The 21,787-nt window shown below is 44.5% G+C and overlaps 2 protein-coding genes across 4 annotated transcripts; one reads left to right on the top strand and one right to left on the bottom strand.

Moving 5' to 3' along the window:
* Window positions 1-593: 593 nt before the first annotated feature.
* On the top strand, window positions 594-6,185 carry LOC135542212 (glutamate receptor U1-like). Of its 3 annotated transcripts, none has more exons than XM_064969004.1 (10): window positions 594-832; window positions 998-1,083; window positions 2,781-2,815; window positions 2,961-3,140; window positions 3,624-3,847; window positions 3,964-4,061; window positions 4,190-4,407; window positions 4,584-4,803; window positions 4,974-5,218; window positions 5,366-6,185. In XM_064969004.1, the coding sequence occupies exons 2-10, from the start codon at window positions 1,014-1,016 to the stop codon at window positions 5,468-5,470; spliced, it is 1,395 nt and encodes a 464-aa protein (XP_064825076.1). In that variant the 5' UTR covers window positions 594-832; window positions 998-1,013; the 3' UTR covers window positions 5,471-6,185. The 3 variants fall into 3 exon arrangements, with proteins under 3 accessions (XP_064825076.1, XP_064825075.1, XP_064825074.1); XM_064969003.1 differs by having other exon boundaries at window positions 595-832; window positions 963-1,083; XM_064969002.1 differs by lacking the exons at window positions 594-832; window positions 998-1,083 and adding an exon at window positions 2,345-2,539.
* Window positions 6,186-6,265: 80 nt separating this feature from the next.
* On the bottom strand, window positions 6,266-20,632 carry plch2b (phospholipase C, eta 2b). The gene is made up of 21 exons (XM_064967928.1): window positions 20,167-20,632; window positions 18,899-19,045; window positions 18,387-18,630; window positions 17,942-18,071; window positions 15,083-15,253; window positions 14,892-14,985; window positions 14,518-14,721; window positions 11,415-11,535; window positions 11,138-11,309; window positions 10,868-10,975; window positions 10,337-10,411; window positions 9,861-9,961; window positions 9,662-9,750; window positions 9,342-9,527; window positions 9,082-9,189; window positions 8,806-8,930; window positions 8,607-8,691; window positions 8,286-8,432; window positions 8,025-8,104; window positions 6,681-7,872; window positions 6,266-6,476 (listed from the first exon to the last, which is right to left on the bottom strand). Exons 1-21 carry the CDS (start codon window positions 20,630-20,632, stop codon window positions 6,460-6,462), a joined length of 4,062 nt encoding a protein of 1,353 aa, XP_064824000.1. The 3' UTR covers window positions 6,266-6,459.
* Window positions 20,633-21,787: the final 1,155 nt, after the last annotated feature.

The raw sequence follows: 21,787 nt of genomic DNA, 5'->3' as shown, positions 1-21,787 counted from the left end.
ACCACGCCGCTTGGTCCTGTTGTGGAGGGTGGTTCTGTAACGGCTTTCTTCCTGGGAAGGAGAGGCGGACCAAACGCAGCGTGGTTATAGTTCATGTTTTTTAATAAGAAAACTAAACATGAACATAATACAAAACAATAAACCGAAACAGTCCTAACTGGTGCAGAAAACACTAAGACAGGAAACAACCACCCACAAAACCCAACACAAAACAGGCTACCTAAATATGGTTCCCAATCAGAGACAATGACTAACGCCTGCCTCTGATTGAGAACCATATCAGGCCAAACATAGAAATAGACAAACTAGACACACAACATAGAATGCCCACCCAGCTCACGTCCTGACCAACACTAAAACAAGGAAAACACCCAAGAACTATGGTCAGAACGTGACAATATCTCATCATTTTGACTTAATATCTCATAATTGTGACTTACTATCTCATACCTCGTAGTCAGATTTTTTTTTTTTTTTGTGTGTCAGGAACGAGCTTCCATACTCTACTCACCAGCTGGTTTATAGCCTATATATAGCCTTGCTCTGTAAGAAGGTAATAAAACTGAGGTGATCATCCAACCAGCAAGCAATTGGGAAGATACCATTAGTTATAGAAACACAGGCATTTGAATCTTCCAAACATATTGTTAAGTGACACAGTCACAGGGGACAAACTCATTCTCCACCCACAAAAAGTCCATTGGCTGTTTTAGCAGCTCTGTTGTGCTGGGATGAATATTTCTCATCATCATTTGCCCTCGTTCATCAGGATCAGTCTATAGCTGGAAGCCTCAACACAGCCGACTCACTTTACAGCTAACAATCTTATCAGGTACGGAAGATCTCTTTCATTTGTGTATTGTCATAGATGTAACATATCCATGCTTCATAACTACTGTATTTTTAGTCCACTGTTCAATTTGAGTACGACATTAGCTTCTTTTGTTCTCTGAATTTAATAGTTTGTGAAATCACGTTGATACCACTACATCATTAGGATCAGAGGTGAAACCATGAAGGTGCTGTTGGATGTCATCCTGTGCACCATGGTGCTTCTACTGCCCCTAAGGAGCTGTGCTGCGGGTAATACACTGTTTAATGTACATCTTACTGTGCTCATAAATCCAGTTAATTCTTTGTCTGTTTGTCGGTCACTAAAACAAGCAAAACTGTGTAAAACAGGAATCTTGACGTGCATGAGATTCACCATAACCTGGTCCAAACGCTGTTATCGTCAAGCCAAACAATCGGGCCTGAAAGCCATCTTCAATTCTAAACGTTCTTTCGTTTAATGACCACTAATGAGCTTGAGAATAAAATAGAGGATTTGTTTGGTGTGACAATGAGTGACAAGGAGTTGGCATCAGGGGCAGACATAGCAATTTGGGGACCCATTTCAAATTCTGTTGAGGGCCCTTCTAACAGCCCTATACGTTTACTCCTTGATTGTTATTATTATCCAACAATTAAAATGTTTATAGATAGGTCTTATAAATCTGTTGAATTAGTGACTTACTGAAATCTGCGTAAATCAGTCAGTGGACGGGGACCCTTGGATAGCTGGCATCCATTTCATTTGAAATCTATGAAACACAGCTCAGTCCAACTCTGATTGGCATGATAACAGAAACAGACTGCCGCTCAAACTAAATTCCTGAGAAAACATGAGAAAATGTCAAATGACAAAATGTAGACGTTTTTCTTTAGCCGTTTGACCAGTCGATGCGCTTGTGTTGGCAGCGTGGCAGTGTATATACTTATTTTGGTGCCAGACTCCTCGTGTTCTCTCTGCTTGAAGAGTTATGAATGAGGAAACTGTCAGCTGGGCATGGCATCAAAGTGAGGGGCCGCATCCTGTCTGGCATACACGCACCACTCTGACAGAAAAAGAAGCGAGCCAGCTGACATGCTCACAAAAATGGTAATAAATCAATTCAATGCAACAAACAAGGAGCCTTGTGTTCAAATGTGGCCAAAAAGTGACAGGGCCCTTGAAGAGCTTGTATGGGTGTCATATTTTGAATAGGACGAGCTGATGTGTGTCAGGACCTCCCTATGGTTTTGAGGGAGCCCTGTGGCCTTAGCCTGAATCAAGGCTTTTGATACTCTGACTGCCATCCTACCCCATAGTGCCATGTCTTTGTCATGGCTTGAAATAACTCACAAACTGGACTATGGCTGTAAATAGATCTTAACGGTTTTGAACACTTTCAAGTGGGAAAGGAGAGTGGCCAGCTCTCTGGGATGCCGGAAACCAGTTGTGATGACTAAGAAGACATCAATGCACCCCCATGTTTACCTCTCACTATCTGCAAAGGGGTAAGCAACTCAGGGTATAAGGGCTAAAGATGGCCACAGCACAAAGAGCTCTTTGAATCCGCCGGCTACATTTGGAAGGTACTCCAATTGCACTCCAAATGAAAGAAAAAGATTTGTGAATTAGGGATGTCGAGCCAGTGGGACCGGAAAGATGCTTTGGCAATGCTTCAATGCCGACGGAGAAGGTCTGCCAGAGCCCTCTCCCCTCTCTGTTCAGTGTGTAAGCATGCACGCTGTTGTACTCCTGTGTATATGCCTTTATTCAATTGATGTGTTGATGTACTTAGAAAGCACTCACAATGCTGACGCTGTTGGAGATGCTGTGACTCATAAGTGACTCACCTAAGAATGTCATCGGCAAGGTTCAAATGCAACTTCAAGTAGTTTATCTTCCTCTTTGATTTGGATGCGGGTGAATCGGGGTAACCTCTATATCTCACTAATACCTATTTCTCCTTTAGCAATGCGACCAGACTTGACAATCACTACAATAAAGGTAATTGAAGGGCGCATGTCTCTGTCACTTTATACTGTATTGACTGCAAGCATTTTCTACTCCATTTCAACCCATTTGCTGCTGTATAAACAAGATTGATGATGATTCAGAAGTCAGATTCGTTCTTCTGTGCCTCACCCTTCAGCAAGATCCATACACCATGTCCAAAGGCTCTCAGATGGAAGGTTACTGCATGGACCTGCTGTCTGAACTGGCCAAGAAACTGGACTTCAAGTACAACGTGCACCTGGTGAAAGATGGGTTCTATGGCAGGCAGGATGAGACTGGGGCCTGGAACGGGATGATCGGAGAGGTGGTGAGAAAGGTGAGCAAAGCAAACTTTTTCATAGATTAGTGATTACAGTGCGGAACATCTGCTCCCATTTCTGCTTACGATTGATACTGTCCATTCCAATGTGACCATAACCATGTGGGAAGTTACTCATGCAGACAAAACATTTTAAAATGTGAACATTTTAAAATGTGATGATCTAGTTTCGTTTGTGGAGTTTAAACACTTGATCGATGTATATATCGTAGAAGAGTGTAATTGTTTTTAGGACAGCTGTTTTTAGCCAGGATGTTTGTGTTTTTAATGTACAATGTTTTTGTTGTACTGTATGTGTGTTTATGGTTTTGTTTAATGTTGTGTTTGTGTATGTAAATGGTTTTGTCTGAAACATTGTTCCCTCTACTGCTGGACCAGGTCTCTCTTGGAAAAGAGATGTTATCTCAATGAGAAAAAACCTTTATAAATAAATGTAAAAAAGCAAATGTAAAATATAAATCTATATTCTTATCCCTGTAGGAGGCAGACCTGGCGATTGCTCCTCTGACCCTCACTGCTGCCCGGGAGAAGGTTGTGGGGATGACCAAACCCTTCATGCAGACAGGCATCAGCATTCTCCTGAGGAAAGACATCTCAGAAGAGGCTGGCATCTTTGACTTCCTGACCCCCTTCTCAGTAGAGACCTGGGTGGGGATCCTCGCTGCCTACCTGGGCACTGCTATCTCCATCTGTGTAGTAGCCAGGTGAATTATGTTGTGAGGAAGTTTCACCAGAAAATACATTTATCATGTACTGAGTCTGGCTGGAACCTTTTGCAAGTATAATTTAAAAACTGTTAAACAAACATTTTCCAACACAGACTCAGCCCATGTGAGTGGAGTCAACCCCAGACTGAGGAAAACAGCTTTACTTTCAGCCACAGTTTGTGGTACACTGCTGGAGCCCTCACTCTACAGGGTAACTAACAGGGATTTAACCAGGCATTTCAACCAATAGCGTACCTGCACCAAAACAACAACACAAGAGCTGTGTATGGTCTGTGTGGTTTGGTGTTCTGATTTAGTATTGCTTCTTCTTATTCTCAGGTGCCGGTCCACACCCCAAAGCTTTATCAGGACGCATAATATGCTGCACCTGGTGGTTGTTTGGTCTGGTCCTCTTGGCCTGCTATTTCTCCAACCTCAGCACATCTCAGGGCTCAGACTCCAATCAACTGATGGTGAAAGGGTTTGAGGACTTGGCCAACCAGCAAGGGATTGAGTATGGGACCCTGTCTGGCTCCTCCACACTTGCCTTCTTCAAGGTGAGGCCAGTGCACCCTGCCACACCCCATCCCCTCGTATCCCCTTCTTTTCCCCTTTGCTCTTTGCCCTCAAATGATTGGGCTCACGTGTCAGTGTCTCCGTTCTGTCAGTCCTCTCAGCGGCACGCTGACGCTCTCTTCCTCTCTGTCCGTGGTTTTTCTTTTCCTTGGTGTAGAACTCTAATAACCCAACCTACCGCAGGATCTACGAGCACATGGAGAGAGCCAAGAGTTTTGTGTCATCAATGGATGAGGGTGTTCGCCGGGCAAAGGAGGGCAACTTTGCCTTCATTGGAGAGTCTGTGTCACTGGACTTGGTGGTGGCTCGTCACTGTGAGCTGGTCCGTGTCCATGAGGTCATCGGCATGAGAGGGTACAGCATCGCAGGCACCCTGGGTGAGCCACATGTCTAGGGAGTGAGATATCATACAGCAAAACACATTGACTGGAACCTCTGAACTTTATTTATACGTGATAATGTTCTTACACTCACCGTACTCATGCGACACAAATACTTTCTCTAACAAGCCAGCTGATGTGCAAATGGTACTGTCTGTGTCATCCAGGCTCTCCCATGCTGAAGAACCTCAGTGTGGCCATCCTGGAGCTGAGTGAGGCAGGAGAGCTGGCTTACCTGCGCAGTAAGTGGTGGGCCAGCAGCTGCATGGCAGACGCAGCCAAGGCCTCCCCCTTGCAGCCCCACAGCCTGAAGGGCATGTTCCTGGTGCTTGCTCTGGGCCTGGGGCTAGGGGTGCTGCTGGCTGTCCTGGAGCTCACCACCAAGTCCCGGAGCAATGCCAGGGAGCAGAGGGTGAGCAACACATATGCACACACTCACACACGGTCTAACACTGGTTTAATGAAGAGTGGTGGATTGTGGGAATATTCCATATGAATAGATAAGCAGATTTGCCTGGTCAAGATTGCTCTACATATCGCTCCAATTTGCTCTCCACAGAAATCATATTGCACAGTGTTGTCTGATGAACTGAGTCAGCGCTTGAAGACCCCCGCCACCAACAAGAAGAGGAGCCAGGAAACCGCAGACAAAGACAAAGCATGAGTAGAAATGATATTAGATACTCCATTATATATGGCCTAACAAAGCAATTTTCACTATGCAGGTCTTGACATGAGTTTTGTTCTAGATACTTTTTTTAACCACAAAGAAACACTGTGTATCAGATATGCTTGCAGACTATTTCCAGGCTGTTATATGACATGTGTTAGTTAACAGAGTAATAAATAGTGTACTGGAGAGGTGGAGTAAATTAACAAATCTACAGTATTATGTTGAAGTTATTTTATAGAGAAAAACAACATGTATATCTACTGTTACAAATAATTTCATGTGTAGTGATTTAGAAAGATTTAAGAGCGGTGCAAAAAATAGAAATGAAACATGAAGGTCCAAGTCAAGTCATCTTGTAAATTAGGAAAAATCATCACTTTCAAAGAGTTTACATTTCAGTACTTTTGGTCAGCACAAATACTGAAAGCAATATATTACTGTTATTAATGAAATGATGCAGTACATTTATTTTAAAGTAGATTATACATTTAAATATTATAGATACCAAGTATACTGAACTGTTTTTGTACAATTGGCAGCACACATTTCGCACATTCGTTTCAAACCTGTAAAACCGTCAGTTCACTTACTTAACATGTTTTGTCATTAATAGAACTCAACACATTTAAAAAAAGCATTATGTCATAGAACGATGTTGATGTAAAAGTTACGGCATATCTTTCAATAAAACCAGTCTAGTAATGAATGCATGTTCCATTCTGTTCCGTTCAGAATGATTCACCTTGGTATTCAGTTGTATTAACAAAAGATGCATCGTGATGCAAAAATTACAATATCCACATAAAAAGTAAGTGATTACCTTATACAAAATAAACTTGTTCGGTCTCAAAATGTGATGACATTTGTACATACATCTTGATACATACAAGGTAACGCTATATGTTTACAAGTGTATTTCCTACTCCCATGCTTATTCCAATTGGCTGCTCACTGCTGTGGTCCTTGTAAGTGTCTGGTTACTATAGCGTAGAGTAATCTGCAAATAAAACACAGCGAACAAAATTGTCATTACTATAATTCCAGGGTCATCAATCAACATTGATTTTGTAATGTCGAAGATCTGAGCATACAGGTACACATACTTTGTGACTCAGAAAACAATACATCTTTAACACCGGCATGCTCTCTAGCTGGGATATAATAACAGAATAAGATATCGTATAATAAGAGTCACTTTTACCGTAAAAAAAGAGTGGCGATTTACAGCGAATCTCCTTCATCTTTTGGTCAAAGAGGGCATTCATCTCTCTCTGCAGGGTGCCCACTTCCCTCTGCCCACTGACTGGCACGCGCGAGGGCAGGAGCTCCAGACGTAGACTGTCTATACTGCCACCACTGCTGGAGTCACTGTCAGACAGGTAGAGGCCGTTGGGTATAGGCTGGTGGCCATAGCGGCAATGGTTCTGGGGGGGAGGGGAAGGAGTCTGAGGCTGCCAGTGCACAGCAGCCCTGCGGTTAACTACCGGGGTGATGGGGGAGGTATGCTGCTTTCGTGGAACACTGCGAGAGCGGGCCTTTGTCCGTGATGTGTTGGAGGGGCGTTGGCTGGCTGGGGTCTCCAAGGTTCGTCTAACTCTGACAGGGGAGGATGGTGGGTGTCGGTTCCGGAGAATGACCTCAGGATGAGACTGGGGCTGGGCCTGGGGTAGGGACTGGGGCTGCGGATGGAGCTGGAGTTGGGGCTGATTCAGATGTTCTGATACAGTTTGGAGTGCAGGCTTACTGTTAAGCTTTGTCAGTGGTTCTCCTGCTATGTCCTCAATCTCAGGTGGGTCTGGCTCAAATGACCGACCCGAGTTGTCCTGGCCTGGCCAGTGTGCATGGAAAGACTGAACCTGGTCTTCCAGATCTGGCCAGGCTGCCTGAAACGACTGCGTTCGGCTCTCTGATTCTGGACTCTGTGGCTGAAACGACTGCGTTTGGCTCTCTGATTCTGGACTCTGTGCCTGAGACGACTGAAACACGTCCTCCAGATCTGGGCTTGTTGCTGTGATGCACGGGATGGACGCCCCAGAGTTGGAGAAGGTGGAGGACATGCGGACAAGGATGCCCTTCCTTTTCCCCTCCTTCTTTTTCTCCTCCTTCGGAGAAGCACCCTGGATTTCCTCCTCCAGAATTTGCACCGTGTGAGCTCGCTTCAGTGGTTCACTCTGAGTCCCTCTATGGAGGTAGTCTATGACTGCAGGCGTCAGTAACATGCTGCCGTTCCCGCTGCTCTCCTGGGAGTAGGAGTCCAGGTCCTTGCGGTACCGCTGACGGACGTCCTCTGATGAGTAAGTGGAGAGGTGCATGGAGACCGCCTTTGGCTCCTTGGCCGACCCTTTCTTCGTAGCTTTTTTCAAAAAACCCTTTACAGCATTACTTGGCTTAACCTACGTGACAGAAAACAAGACATGCTTTCATCAAGTGTTGAATTCAAGAGAAAGTGAGCTGTGAATTGACTCGCTGTTAAGAAAATCCAAGCCTTAGTCTTCGACGACAGCAATACAGGTAAAGCAAAACTCAACCCAGTGCTTAGGCCTACCTTTCCTGTGATGTCATTTACAGCAACATGAACAAAGATGGAGGCCTCCTCCATGCCCTCAAGATAGACATGGCGATAACCTTAAACATGTTTTTAAAAGATGATAAGGTCAAATGAACCATTTATCACATTAATCCCAAAATCACATGCATTTCATTTTCGTAGAGCAATCCATGATAATGGTGCACTTGTTATGTTGACGATCCAAATGTCTTCTGTCTGATGAAGTAGAGACCTGGTTAATCCCTCCAGCTACCTTACCTGGCATCATGCTGACAAATGCTATGGTCCTCTGTCCAATGAAGTTTTGTCCTATTGGATCATGGTCCCACACCTGGAAACGCACCAGTGCAATCTGGGTCATGTGGAGGGTGAAGACCAAGCTCTCCTCCCACATGGGATTGAAGCCTACAATGGCACAGAGAAGGAAGGAGACTATTAACTTCCATTGCATTTCCACAACCTTTTAGTGCTTTTCATTCAACAGAAGTTTAACAGAATATCAAAATGTATAGTCGAATGAGCACCTTGTTGAAAAAAAAACGGAAACTAAATAGCTGTTGAGTTAAGATCAATGCTCACCATTGTCATCCACCACCCTTGTCTGCTGCTTACAGCAATCAATAGGCAGACCGATGATCTCCACCTCTACAAAAGGATCAATAATCTACAGCAACAACAAAGAAGACATATTCACATACAACGCACGAGTGACAAGACAAATAGCCTTGTAGTCTCCTCACATAAAAGAGGTCAATTGAGGTTGTCTGACATGTCTCACCTCCCCTCTATCCCCCAACATCGAGTCTTTGGGTTTTGGAAGCTGCTGCCCACTGATAATCTTCAGTACCAATTGAGTCTTACTCTGTCCTGGCAGAGGGTCCTCCAGCATAGGGTTAAAGAAACCTGAGCAACACAGAGGGCAACATTCAGCCAGCAAACTCTTATTCTGAGGAACAACTACTGTGCATTTATAGTGTTCAATTGTATAACCCGTTTGCTCATGTCTGTATTTTGGCTTCAACTACAGTTACCCATGTTTTCTAATAGTACCCACCTTTGTTCATGCACCTGGGCTTCAGTAAGTATCCACAGTTGCCATTGGTTGAGAACTTGGCTCTGTTCAGTTCAAGCATGCGGCCCTCTGTCTGGTAATTCAGTGCAACTGAAAAGATAAGACCAGATAAGAAACACATTTTAGAGTACGACCACTGTTCTGAACCAGACTGAAGTCTAGATATTTGCCTCTAGACTTAGTTTTTCTCTGTAAGCAAAGCAAAGTACGCTTAAAGGTATTGCATGAGCAGGGTATTTTACCCATATGGCATCCTGCGTTCCAAAAGGGCTGTGGGTTGAAGTTGCTCGAGTCCACACGGTAGTTGGAGGGGTAAACACGTAGTAGCTGTCTCTGGTTTAATCGCACCAACTGAGCTGGCTTCAGAGCCATGATCTGGTTCACAATGCTTTCATTGAGGGAAGACACTTGCCAACTGGTCATATAAGCTGCCGACCAGAAAACACATAGGTTCAGACACACTGACAACCAATAGATAGAATGACTCCCATGCTGAAAGATCTTGTGCCATTGTTGAGTAAAGCAGAAATGATTTTGTTTGAATATGGACACTACTCCCCACCTTGTGTTTCAATGTCATGGACCCGGACAGACTTGGTGTACTTGACGAGGTCAGACAGGGCTCGGGATAACCTCATCGTCTTCCCTTTCCTGAGGGTGAATAAGGGAGGGCCAGAGATAATTGGATGCATGGGTCAACGTTTAAAAGTTCAAGTAAATGGTTTGATAACAGTAAAACAGTCATGTTTGATTGGCTTTACTTGTTGTGGTACACAATTTGTGTTTTGTCTCTCATGATGGGGTTCTCTTGGTCTGCATGGTCTAAATTGAGCATTAGCTTCTTTTTCTTCTTCTTTTTCCTCTAAGCACAAGAAATGAACAGTCAGCGTTTAGTCCAGATGGGAGCATTTCTACTGTAACAAGAGCATGTTAGAGCTGTAGAAAATGTCTCTCAAAGCAATACACTGCGCTGTCAGGAAAGTCACACAGAAAAGCTGATGCAGGCCTATGGTGATAACGACTATTTTCACACGCTAGTGTTGGCAAAGGGGGATGGTGAAGGGAGTTTGTGATTTACATTTGCGCTGGTGAGGTAAGAGTCATTTGCATGGTGGAGGGAATGGTGAAGGGGAAGAGTGAAGTTCATTTGCATAAACATGATTGGAAAGCGCGGTGATGCGAAGGCCGGGTAAGGAGGTAGGGAGGGAGGGAGTTGTACGAGAGAGAATAGGCTGACCTTGCGTCTGAAGCTGCCCATGATAGACCTGCGTTTCTTGGGTTTGGATTCATCTGCAGTGCCAGCAGCGTTCCCCTTGAATAGTCAAACATATTCAAGACTCTAGACTCCCTGCAGACACAATCAATCAGCCACCTAGCTATCTCACTGTCTGATGGAATTCCTAAGGGCCTTGGCATTCTTCTCATGACAGAGCACCTGATAACATCATGTGGTGTGCTTTTCATTGTTCTCTGAAGTCAGCAACAACAACAAAGTACAGCAATCAGATATTTGCATCTAGGTAAACTGAAACACATGAAATTCACATAACATCCACTGTAAAACAGCCATTCATTGAAGTAGTTCTCAGACAAAGAATAAGTGCACTAGGCTTACAGTAATGAGACGTTCATTGATGTCTCACATTTGGAGTATTATGCCACCTACAGGGGCTTTTAGGAACACTACAAATGTCCTGGGATAGTTTTACTCAAAACATTGATATTTTACCCTCAGTCTATTTGAGCTAAACGGTAGTAATGTCCTTACATCTGTGTTTATCTGGGTGTCATCTTCATCCTCCTCTTCCTCACTGTCTTCATCCGACACATCCCCCTCCTCTGCATCACCATCAATGTTCGCCGGAAGCTTCTTTCCCTGTGGAATAACAACCAGTCTGTTTACTACATTAGCTTTTTTTCCACGGAAAGTGTTCTGTAATGTTGTCTTAGAGTTTTATGATTTGGACATCGTCGCTATGGAAATGACTGACTGCTACTATTGGTTGCGCAGTACATTGATAAAGAAATATGGCTTTACCTTGACTAGAACTTTCCCTTTCAGGAGCTCTGGGGAGGGCAACTTTCTGAATTCATTCATGTTGACCGTAGAAAGGTCCACCTTATCCTGGAGCACCTCCAACAGATACTCAGCCATCTTCTTCTGCTGGGGCACTGTGCAATGGTTCTCTATGGATAGGATCACCGGGTACCTGAGGATGTACGGCACAACATATTGGAATGTGTGTTGCCCATGAATGGTTTTCTATTGCTATTTATACCTGGGTAGGACATGGTGACAAAAGAAAGGTACTCACTGATTCTTTGTGAAGGCATATTTGTTAACGGTTTCAATGACGTCTTTGAAGAGGATCTTGGATGTCAGGGTGTAGCCATGATGGACGATAGGCTCCCCGTCTGGTCCATCCCAGCAGTCCACTGACAGAGTGAGTGAGTGAGTGAGTGAGTGAGTGAGTGAGTGAGTGAGTGAGTGAGTGAGTGAGTGAGGATGGTAAATACTGTTATACAATGGGTGAGTCTAATCCTGGATTCTGATTGGTTAAAACCGCATTCCAGCCAGTGTCTATTTAAGCAATAAGGCCTGAGGCGGTGGGGTATATGGGGTGGCAGGTAGCCTAGTGGTTAGAGTGTTGGGCCAGGAACCGAAAGGTTGGTAGATCGAATCCCTTAGCTGACAAGGTAAAAATCTGTTGTTCTGCCCCTGAACAAGGCAGTTATCCCATTGTTCCTAGGCTGTCATTGTAATTAAGATTTTGTTCTTAACTTACTAGCCTAGATAAATAAAAAATATGGCCAATATACCACGTGTCTAAGAACAGCCTTTAGCTGTGGAATATTGGCCATATACCACAAACCCCTGAGGTGCCTGATTGCTATTATAAACTGATTAACAATGTAATTAGATCAGTAAAAATAAATATTTCGTCAAACCCATGGTATATGGTGGGTCTAATCCTGGATGCTAACGGGTTAAAACTGCATTCCAGCCAGTGTCTATTCCACAAGTTACCGCAAGCTAAAGCTATGATGTTAAATGCCTATCTACTCTGTCCCATCTCACTGCGCAATCCACTCTCTCATCAGCCCAGCCAGGCAATTTATAAACTCGATCTCCACTATCAAAAGCATTTAGACATTATATCCCATTTCTTTTAGACTATCATTTGATTTAATTTTCAAAAGCGGAGATTTGTATAAACCTTTCTGTCTGTCTCTCCGACATTTGCAACATTGTTTAAAGATATTGAAATTCGATTTCCAGCTGTCCTATGGTAATGAACCTGTCGGGAGTCGGGAGGAGACACACTTGCAGGCAGCATTTCTCAGCCAGTCGAAATCATAAATCGGCTGGCATCATTTTTACAAAGAAATGTCAATAGAAAACAGGTAAAACGAGATGAAATGCAGCTAGTTTGCTGTCATTCCATTTTCAGTTTGAAGTGATTGTGTTAGCTGTGTAGTTGTCTGTCTCATTTGAACAGTGGCCTGGCGGCAGAGAAAATGTTCAATGCCATGCGAAATCGCACATAATTAGTTCATTGCTATGGATGTATCCCCCCAACAATCACTAGAAAACAGCTTTAACGGCCTCCCGGGTGGCGCAGTGGTTAAGGGCGCTGTACTGCAGCGCCAGCTGTGCCATCAGAGACTCTGGGTTTGCGCCCAGGCTCTGTCGTAACCGGCCGCGACCGGGAGGTCCGTGGGGCGACGCACAATTGGCCTAGCGTCGTCCGGGTTAGGTCGGTAGGGATGTCCTTGTCTCATCGCGCACCAGCGACTCCTGTGGCGGGACGGGTGCAGTGCACGCTAACCAAGGTTGCCAGGTACACGGTGTTTCCTCTGGCACATTGGTGCGGCTGGCTTCCGGGTTGGATGTGCGCTGTGTTAAGAAGCAGTGCGGCTGGTTGGGTTGTGTATCGGAGGACGCATGACTTTCAACCTTTGTCTCTCCCGAGCCCGTACGGGAGTTGTAGCGATGAGACAAGATAGTAGCTACTACAACAATTGGATACCACGAAAAAGGGGTAAAAAAAAAAAGAAAACAGCTTTAACAAACGTAAATGCAGCTACTTTGCTGATATTCTGGCTGTTTGACGTGACTGTGTTAGCCAAAGCAAGGGATAAGAATGATGCCAGAAAGAACGAACGACCAGGCGGCTTGGGAAGCAACCATAGATTTGTGTCGGGACAAAAACTCGTGGAAGGATGAAATAGTATGAATAAATTCATCAAAATAACATTTTTAATGAAACGTATGTCAATCACTATTTGAATATGTTAGTAACCCGTTGTACAAAAGTAATAATGCCCTCATCTCGGGCTTTCTTTGATGGGGTTTTATCGGCGGTTGGCATCCAAAGTTATGCATTACCGCCACCTACTGTACTGGGGTATGGGCCAGCGATAGGGATAATCGAAATCCTACCTCCCAGCCATGTTGCTCTTAAAAAATATATCAACATATTTGAGACTATATCTAATGACGTTCTACTCAATATACTCTTTAAAATAATTTCCTGTATCCTCTTCTTCCTCATACTAGATGTCAGCCTCTCTCTTTCCCTCTGATACTCCCCACACTGTAGCAATACCAGCTCCACGGTCTCTGCTTCCTGGCAATAATCACACTTTCCTGTTGGATGCTTTCCTATCACATTTAAGGTCTTATTCAACTGGCTGTGTCCCACCCGTAATCTTGTAAAAATAGCCTCCTCTCTTATGTCCCTTCCTGCCGTCCTCCCCTTCCCGACTTTCCTCTGTACTTGAAATAAATGCCTGCCCTTAGTATCTCTATTCCACTGCTCCTGCTATCTCTGCACCATCACTGTTCATATCAGGCTTTTTGCCTCTGCCTCGCTCATTAAAACTACAACATCAACATTCCCACTACTAAGTGCTTGTTTAGCCAGTATATCCGCTGCCTCGTTCCCCTCCACCCCCACATGGACAGGGACTCAAGTCAATCTTATCTGTATACCCATCTGTCTAATCCTGCCATGGGTTTGTAGCATCTTATCAAGCAGGTCTTGTCTGCTAGGTGAGCTAAAGGACTGGAGACTCATCAACACGGCACATGAATCAGAGCAACAACTACTCTGTCTGGTTAGACTTCCTTCACCCTCTGCAAGGCCTACAGAATGGCCATCAGCTCTGCCGTATATACAGCCAGATGATCTGTAATATGTTTCCTGACTGCCACCCCACATTCCTGCACTACACATGCTGACCCAGTACGTCCTGTCCTTGGATCTTTTGAATCATCTGTTTAAATGGCTATAAAGTCTCTTAAACAAATCAGCAAACACCAGCTTCTCTGGCATAACACTTAAACTGGAGTACAGCACTGCAATGTTTTGAGTAGGGAGGCAGTTGAACGGCCATTATAGTGTCTAAGCTTACCTTCCACACAGCGACAGCCAGCCTGGAGCACATAGGCGTACATGTCTACCCTGGACTCAGACAGAAGCTGGTCCCCTGTCAGGTAGGTGTTGTGGGACGAGGCTATGAAGTAGTTACACAGGGGCTGAGTCATGTCCTGGTGCACACGATGGTGGTCTGGTTTAAAGATGTCTCCTGCTGGACTTCGCATGTAATTGGTGAAACCTGAGGTAGGAAACAGGATATGTGACTTTTCTTTGATTGACATACTGTTACTGTACTTGGAGATACACCATGTCTGTTCATGTGTATATGGCTATTTCTGTGGGCTGCGATACTTTAGTTACAGGCGCTTGTGTCATGAAAACGACTTCAAAATCATGTAAAATCCTTACCATCGATGCCCAGAACCATATTCTGTAGGTTTTGAGAACATGGCTCAAACTGGCTCACTATCTCCAGACAATATTCTCTGGTTACACCCGCCATCTACCAAACAGAAACATTGTGATGAAAAATTAGCAAATAGGCAGAATATTTGTTGTTGTTGTTGAAACGTTATATTCTGCTTTTAATTCAGTTTTACCTTCTGTTCATTTTCCATGAAACGGACCAGGTCATTTAGGTCCATGAACTCTTTGTTATTACTGTAGGAGAGCATGATGAGATAGAGGCCTCTGCGTGTAGACATCATCTTATAGAAGGTACAGAATTCTTCAAAAGCTAACGAACCCTGGTTGTCATCTGTGTCTGCTTTCTGAGGATGGAAAGAAAATATGTAGGGTTCTAGTTAAGGTTAGGGTGAGGGTTAGCCACTTAGAAAAGAGAGTTACTCAATGGTTATTTGAGAAGGGCGATGGTTCTATGTGAAACCATAATGACTCAAATAACCTTTGAACCCTTCAATGCTTCTTTGCAGTTCAGAAAATACTGCCCATCTCTGCCTACATGATTCTTCAAAAGGCTCTTTGTAGAACCTTTGAGATTAAGAAAGGGCTTCTATAGAACCATTCTCCATAAAGGTTCTATAAAGAACCATTAAAATAGGGTTCTATACAGCACCAAGAAAGGTTGTAACAATATCAGAACCATTTTTGGTGCTATATCCATGGGTCACTCTGTTGTTTCCATGGGTTGCATCACCGTCACTCTGTTGCATCATTGCCATTGTTATGAACATTATACAGACGCCACAGCCATGTTGGTGCCCAAAGTCCAGCGATGCCCACTCATTCTGAACCGGGGCTAATGACTGTTCAGTCTAAATTACACTATAGTGGCCTGAAAATATGATGACATTGTTAAAGTAGACAAATATTTAGTAGGAATCAACTGTGCCATGATTATCATGTTGTCAAATTTACTTTAGACAGATGACAAAGTTATTAGCTAGCATTATCATGCCGAAACATGATGGGATGGTGGCAGATGAATGGCATGACAATGGGACTCAGGATCCCTTCACGGTATCTCGGGTGCCATCAAATTGCCATTCATTGTCCGAGGCTTATGCCTGCCTGCCCATACCATAACCCCACCGGAATCATGGGGCACTCCGTTCACAACATTGACACCAGCAAACCGCTTGCCCACACAACACCATACACCAGGGGTGGGTATTTCCAGTCATCAGGAGCCTGATTGTTGACACAGTTTTGTCCCAGCTAACACACCTGATTCCAATAATCACCAAATCATGATCTTCAGTTTAGAATGCAATTTGATTAATCAGCTGTGAATGGAGAAAAAGTGTGACAAAAATCAGGCCCCCCAAGGACTGGAGTTGCCCACCATTGCCATCTGCCCAGTACAGTTGAAACCGGGATTCATCTGTAAAGAGCATACTTTTCCAGCGTGCCTGATACGGTTTCAGACAGTTAGTGGTCACACATGGCCTGCGGTTGTGAGGCCGGTTGGACGTTCCGCCAATTTCTCTAAAACGACATTGGAGTTTGCTTGTAGTAGAGGAATTATCATTCAATTATCTGGAAAAAGCTCTGGTGGACATTCCTGCAGTCAGCAAGCCAATTGCACACTCCCAGCACAAGGAACACCTGTGTAATGATCGTGCTGATTAAACAGCTTCTTGACATGTCACACCTGTCAGGTGGATGGATTATCTTGGCAAAGGAGAAATGCTCACTAACAGGGATTTAAACACATTTTCTGCACACAATTTGAGAGAAATAAGCTTTTTGTGTGTATTTCAGGGACCAACCCTTTTCATCTTGCATTTATATTTTTGTTCAGTATAATTACCTGCCCCCTTCAGGAATGTCATTTTATTTCCAAGTCACTTTTTGAGATAAAGATAAAGATTGAGATAACGCCAGAGACTCTGGGTTCGCGCCCAGACTCTGTCGCAGCCGGCCGTGACCGGGATGTCCGTGAGGCGACGCACAATTGGCCTAGCATCGTCCGGGTTAGGGAGGGTTTGGCCGGTAGGGATATCCTTGATCACGCACTAGCGACTCCTGTGGCAAGCCGGGCGCATTGCGCGCTAACCAGGTCGCCAGGTGCACGGTGTTGCCTCAGACACATTGGTGCGGCTGGCTTCTGGGTTGGATGCGCGCTATGTTAAGAAGCTGTGCGGCTTGGTTGGGTTGTGTTTCGGGGATGCATGGCTTTCGACCTTCGTCTCTCCCGAGCCCGTACGGGAGTTGAAGCGATGAGACAAGATAGTAACTACTAACAATTGGATTACAACGAAATTGGGGAGAAAAGGGGGTCAAATTTAAAAAAAAAAAAAAAGATTGAGATAAAGACACAAAACAAATCTTTCTTGCACAGCCACAAAACAAAACTGTGTCTGACATGTGGGGTTAAAAAAGATGGAAGACAGGTAATTCAATGTGCCTTAGTAATGAATTACTGGAGCAGTGTGAACACGTACAGTAGGCTAATACAACCGTAGCCATCTGTTCTGTTCAACGGTGACCATATGGCCTGGTCTTCCTGCAGCGAGCTTCTCACGTATAGCGACCAACCTGCACTCTCTCAAGGTACGGCTAGGAAATCCTGAGACAAGACAACACATCCTAAGCTAGGATTGGGGATCAGGCCATGATCTTTGACCCCTAAACCCCTCTGGAAGAGTCTTGTCAGAGTGAAAGAAACCCTATTGCTGGCTTCTAAAGTAGCCTAGGGTTAAGTCCTCTCACCTTTCAGACAGAACTATGGGAAAGCTACAGTATATACAACACTGTACATTGTGTGCCAAACCATGTAAGGACACCTGAAATGCAAGCTCTTGCAAAGTAGTTTATAATTGATACCGGGTTTCCACATGATACATATAATGACCTTCTGTAAAACTACTTTTAAAAGATGACAATTACTTGTTATTGCATTCTAGGGTGTAATGAGAAACATTGAGATACAAGTACATCAAAATGTTCTTGGTGAGTTCATCCCCAGATTTATGAACATCTGAATATGATCTCACCTTAAACATCTCCCTGACTTTCTGCCTGGGCAGGTTCACGTTGAGTTTGTGGAGTAACTGAAGAACCTCTCCCAGGCTCAAATTGCCGTCCCCGTTTTTGTCTGCCTCTGAGAAGGTCTGCTGTAACCATGTGAAATAAGAGTTAAGGAGGAGACACGGAGATCAGTGACCAATGACATTTCTTTTAGTGTGTATCAAAATGCATCCTATGTGACAAGACATCCCCTGGGATTACATGTGTTGCCTCAAGTGATTTTACACAAACGTTGAAAAGTATCATATCCTAATTGAATCAAATTCCCACAGGCTGATGATATTCAGGTCTTATTATGTCAGTCAAATGGATGTATTCTATGGTGTTGCAGGATGGCCTATGTTCTACTTCCATAATTGGGTCATAAGGCCCTATGAGTCATATGCTCCATAGTGACAGAGTAAAGGATATTGGTCCCTTTTGCGTTGTCTCTTTGCCAGACTGTCCTCGTCACTGATGCCAGCCATGAGGTATTTCAGGCCAGTAATCCAGGTACGGGCCTCGTCTCCGTTAGTGGAGACCAGGTCAAGAGACTCCACGTGGTCGCCATGGTAAATACTGAAGCAGCAGTTGGGGTCGAAGCAACTGTCTGCGTAGCGCTGGAAGATCTCAGACTTCTTGCCCTCACACACCTCGTGGATGGAGTCGATGGTTACTGGGATAGAATCAACATGGAAATGAATCAGAATGTCCTCCAGAAGTCAATCAAGTAACCTGTTCATTTTTCAGAAATCTCATAGCTATTTCAGATGAGTTACCAGGCGACAATACACACATGCGGTACGCGCGTTTGTACATTATGTTCAAATATCTAATGGAATAGGGCTGGTAAACTGTTGAACTGTAGACCAAGTAAAAATACTAGAGTATTCCTCACAGTGCCCGTATGAAACCCCATCTGGAACATTCCCTGTCTGACTCACTTTTAGCTTTATCGTGCTTCCTGGAGGGCCTCCAGCGGATGCAGGACTTGTGTTCATCCAGGTAGAAGAACCTGACCAGGCCCTTCTTCTTCCCTTTCAGTTTGGTCATCTGGGTACCAGTCTGCATGGTGCACATACACCTCTCCACTGCAAGACAAGCCACAGGGAGGAAGGCACACACACACACTGGGTCAACATCAGATGGCCTCTGTGCTCACACGGTACAGGGCGCCCTGTCCATGTACTGTACTTGTGTACCCTAACATTATAGCATTTGGGCCCACATCGAGTAAGTAAATAGCCTTGCATGAGCCTAGGCTTGTGCGAGCCAGAACGGCTCATAGGAGTAGGAGCCCAGATCCTGTTTCTATAGCGTGAGGCAGCTTGAAGTACAAGTACACCCCCTGCACATAACGCTAATCTATTTGGGCCCATATAGTAATTGTTTACTGGGGCAACAAAGAGAAGATGCTAATGCATTGTAAGACGTGTCATAAGCATGTGTAGCCCCATATGTCCTGCAATACTGAATTATCTTTCAATCGGCAGGTGAATTTACAAATGTTATTTCACAGCGCTGGGGAAGCCACGCATATAATCTCTTTCAGATTAATTGAGAAGAATAGCAGGGTTCAAGCAGAGATTTACCAACTAGCGGTTGATTATTAGATTAGCTGACAACGTCAGGGCCAGGATTTAAGGGGCTGTTTATGTTATCAACGTGCACCTTGCACATCAAACACGTCTCTTGTCGTACAGCTGAGATAGATACTTAATCCTTGCAATATCTGCAGTGTAGAATATTCTGCTTTTACACTGACTCATTGGTAGTGCATACTGGGACCCCCCTGTCCCATGACATGTTCGCATGGCATTCATGTTTGTACGGTATTTTTGAGCATGACGGTAAGAGCAGTTAACCTTCCTCTGTCATCTGAGGTAGAGAGAGAGAGAGACACACGTGATGCCCACTAGTCGGCATCACTCAGTCTAATCTCTAGGGATTGTCTGGAGTCCATATACCCATCATCTACTCATTGTTACCTGCGTACATGTCACCTGCATTTTCACTCTATTGTGGTGGGAAATCCAGGGTTTAGGGAGCAATAGCAGGTGGTATAGGATATGCTACCTTGTATCGTACATTTTGTTCAAACTCAGTGGCTAATGACTTACAGCTCTGTATCCTCCCCAAATAGTAAGTCGTTAAGTCATTCGAGGGGAGATAAAAATGTATGTCAAATACCATATCTCCATCAGTCGCTTACCATATTGACCCAGTCTCCATTTGGGCTGTGCTACGACGCTTCCACCAATCCAGAAGAACTCCTCTGCCAGTTTGGAGATGGAGGTTTTCTGCCACAACTTTGGGGACGTCATGATGGACGGGGTGGGGGACCTGCTAGAGGACCTGCTGAAGGGGGAGGAGGTCCTCCTCTCTGCGCTCAGAGAGGACAGACAAGGGGAGAACAGTCCAGGAGACAAGGAAGCAAAGGATGGAGAGCCACTCTTCACTGTAGACGAGGTAGCCATCACTGGAGTAGAGGTGAGGCTCAGTCTTGGAAACACCGCTGCCATCGGTGGGGTGGTGGTGAGACTCAGCCTTGGAGATCTTGGAGATGGAGCTGTCATCGGTGGGGTGTTGATGGGGTTTAGTCCTGGAGATAAGTTGACGTTTAGTCCTGGAGATAGCGGTGCCATGGCTGAGTTGACGTTCATTCCTGTACCGCTCATTTAGCTACACACCTGCCTCCCGCTCATGTCCTCTACCCAGTGTATGTGCCCCTCACACAGCCTTGGTCTCTCCAGTTGGACTGTGGTTCAAACCAAAACTTAATATCCTGAAGACAACTCAAACTCCCTACCATAATCCAGGAAGTATGTCAATTTTCAGAATTGTATTTTACCACGCAGAGTTAAAAAACCTTGTCCTGTACCACCACCTCAGTTTGTATGTGTCTCCAGAAGAACTAGCCATAGGACAGGGAGTGAAGGCCCCTGGTTACTCCATTCATTCCCATTCTTCACCAAACATTCCACAGCACAGGTCCCAGTGACGCAGCCAGTGTACACACAAGTGTGTTTCGCACTGTGGCAGCAGGAGAAGTGTGCAACACGCGTCAACCACTAAACCTTCCTCAAGCTGTAATCCTGGGCTAAAGGAGGCCACGGCCTTCGCTGACGGATGTTCACGCAAAATGTAAGCTCTTAAAGAAAGGGAAAGAGGTGGGGATGGGAAGGGATGTTCACTCAGTAGCACAAAAGGGAAGTCCAATCAAGTAGCTGAATGCGGAGTATCCAACCACTCTCAGATAGGAATGGGATGTTAGTTTTTGTGGCGTGACTCTGAGTCTAGGCTGCAGTCAAACAAATGAGATTAAGTCTCCCCTTCTCAGCAGCCTGTGGGCACTTCCCTCGTGAGACAATTACCCTCTTTGCAACCAGCATGTAATAACACTAACATGAAAATTGTAAATTAGCTCTGCTGTGCATGTTTGGTGTCTGTTCTATGAAAAACACACTGGCCTATCAGAGATACCAAAGTATTTAATTGAATTAAAGTATTGACTCTGCAGGAGGAGGTCTTATGTTCCGCACACCGATTGGCTGATGTTTGTTTTTGTATGTGTGTTGTTGTCCGAGCATCAAAGAAGTTACAAATTGTGCTTTGAATTATCCCTGTTTCTTAGATATGAATACATAATGTTGGCCTCTAAATTGTGCCACCCTGTATTATACTTATGCTAAAATGTTTATGCCGTTTACTTTATGTTTTGTATTCTTATCTTTTCTTATTTCTTATCGTTGTTGCATTGTCGAGAAGGAACCTGCCAGGAAGCATTTCGTTGGACGATGTGTATCCCGTACAGTGCCTTCAGAAAGTATTCA

The sequence above is a fragment of the Oncorhynchus masou genome, chromosome 6, assembly GCF_036934945.1.
Source record: "Oncorhynchus masou masou isolate Uvic2021 chromosome 6, UVic_Omas_1.1, whole genome shotgun sequence".
Taxonomy (NCBI): Eukaryota; Metazoa; Chordata; class Actinopteri; order Salmoniformes; family Salmonidae; genus Oncorhynchus; species Oncorhynchus masou.
The sequence above is the reverse complement of the archived record's forward strand: the minus strand, read 5'-3'. Positions and strand labels throughout refer to the sequence as shown.

What these genes read in the sequence shown, in the direction of transcription:
- plch2b (XM_064967928.1), bottom strand. Translation starts at nt 20,632, where the DNA reads ATGAGCGGTACAGGAATGAACGTCAACTCAGCCATGGCACCGCTATCT. An exon ending in TCATGGAAAATGAACAGAAG is followed by an intron (nt 14,986 to 15,082) that starts GTAAAACTGAAT and finishes TCTGTTTGGTAG; the next exon opens with ATGGCGGGTGTAACCAGAGA. An exon ending in GCCCAGGTGCATGAACAAAG is followed by an intron (nt 8,931 to 9,081) that starts GTGGGTACTATT and finishes TGTGTTGCTCAG; the next exon opens with GTTTCTTTAACCCTATGCTG.
- LOC135542212 (XM_064969002.1), top strand. Translation starts at nt 2,446, where the DNA reads ATGTCGAGCCAGTGGGACCGGAAAGATGCTTTGGCAATGCTTCAATGC. An exon ending in TGGAGCCCTCACTCTACAGG is followed by an intron (nt 4,062 to 4,189) that starts GTAACTAACAGG and finishes TCTTATTCTCAG; the next exon opens with GTGCCGGTCCACACCCCAAA. An exon ending in GCAATGCCAGGGAGCAGAGG is followed by an intron (nt 5,219 to 5,365) that starts GTGAGCAACACA and finishes TGCTCTCCACAG; the next exon opens with AAATCATATTGCACAGTGTT.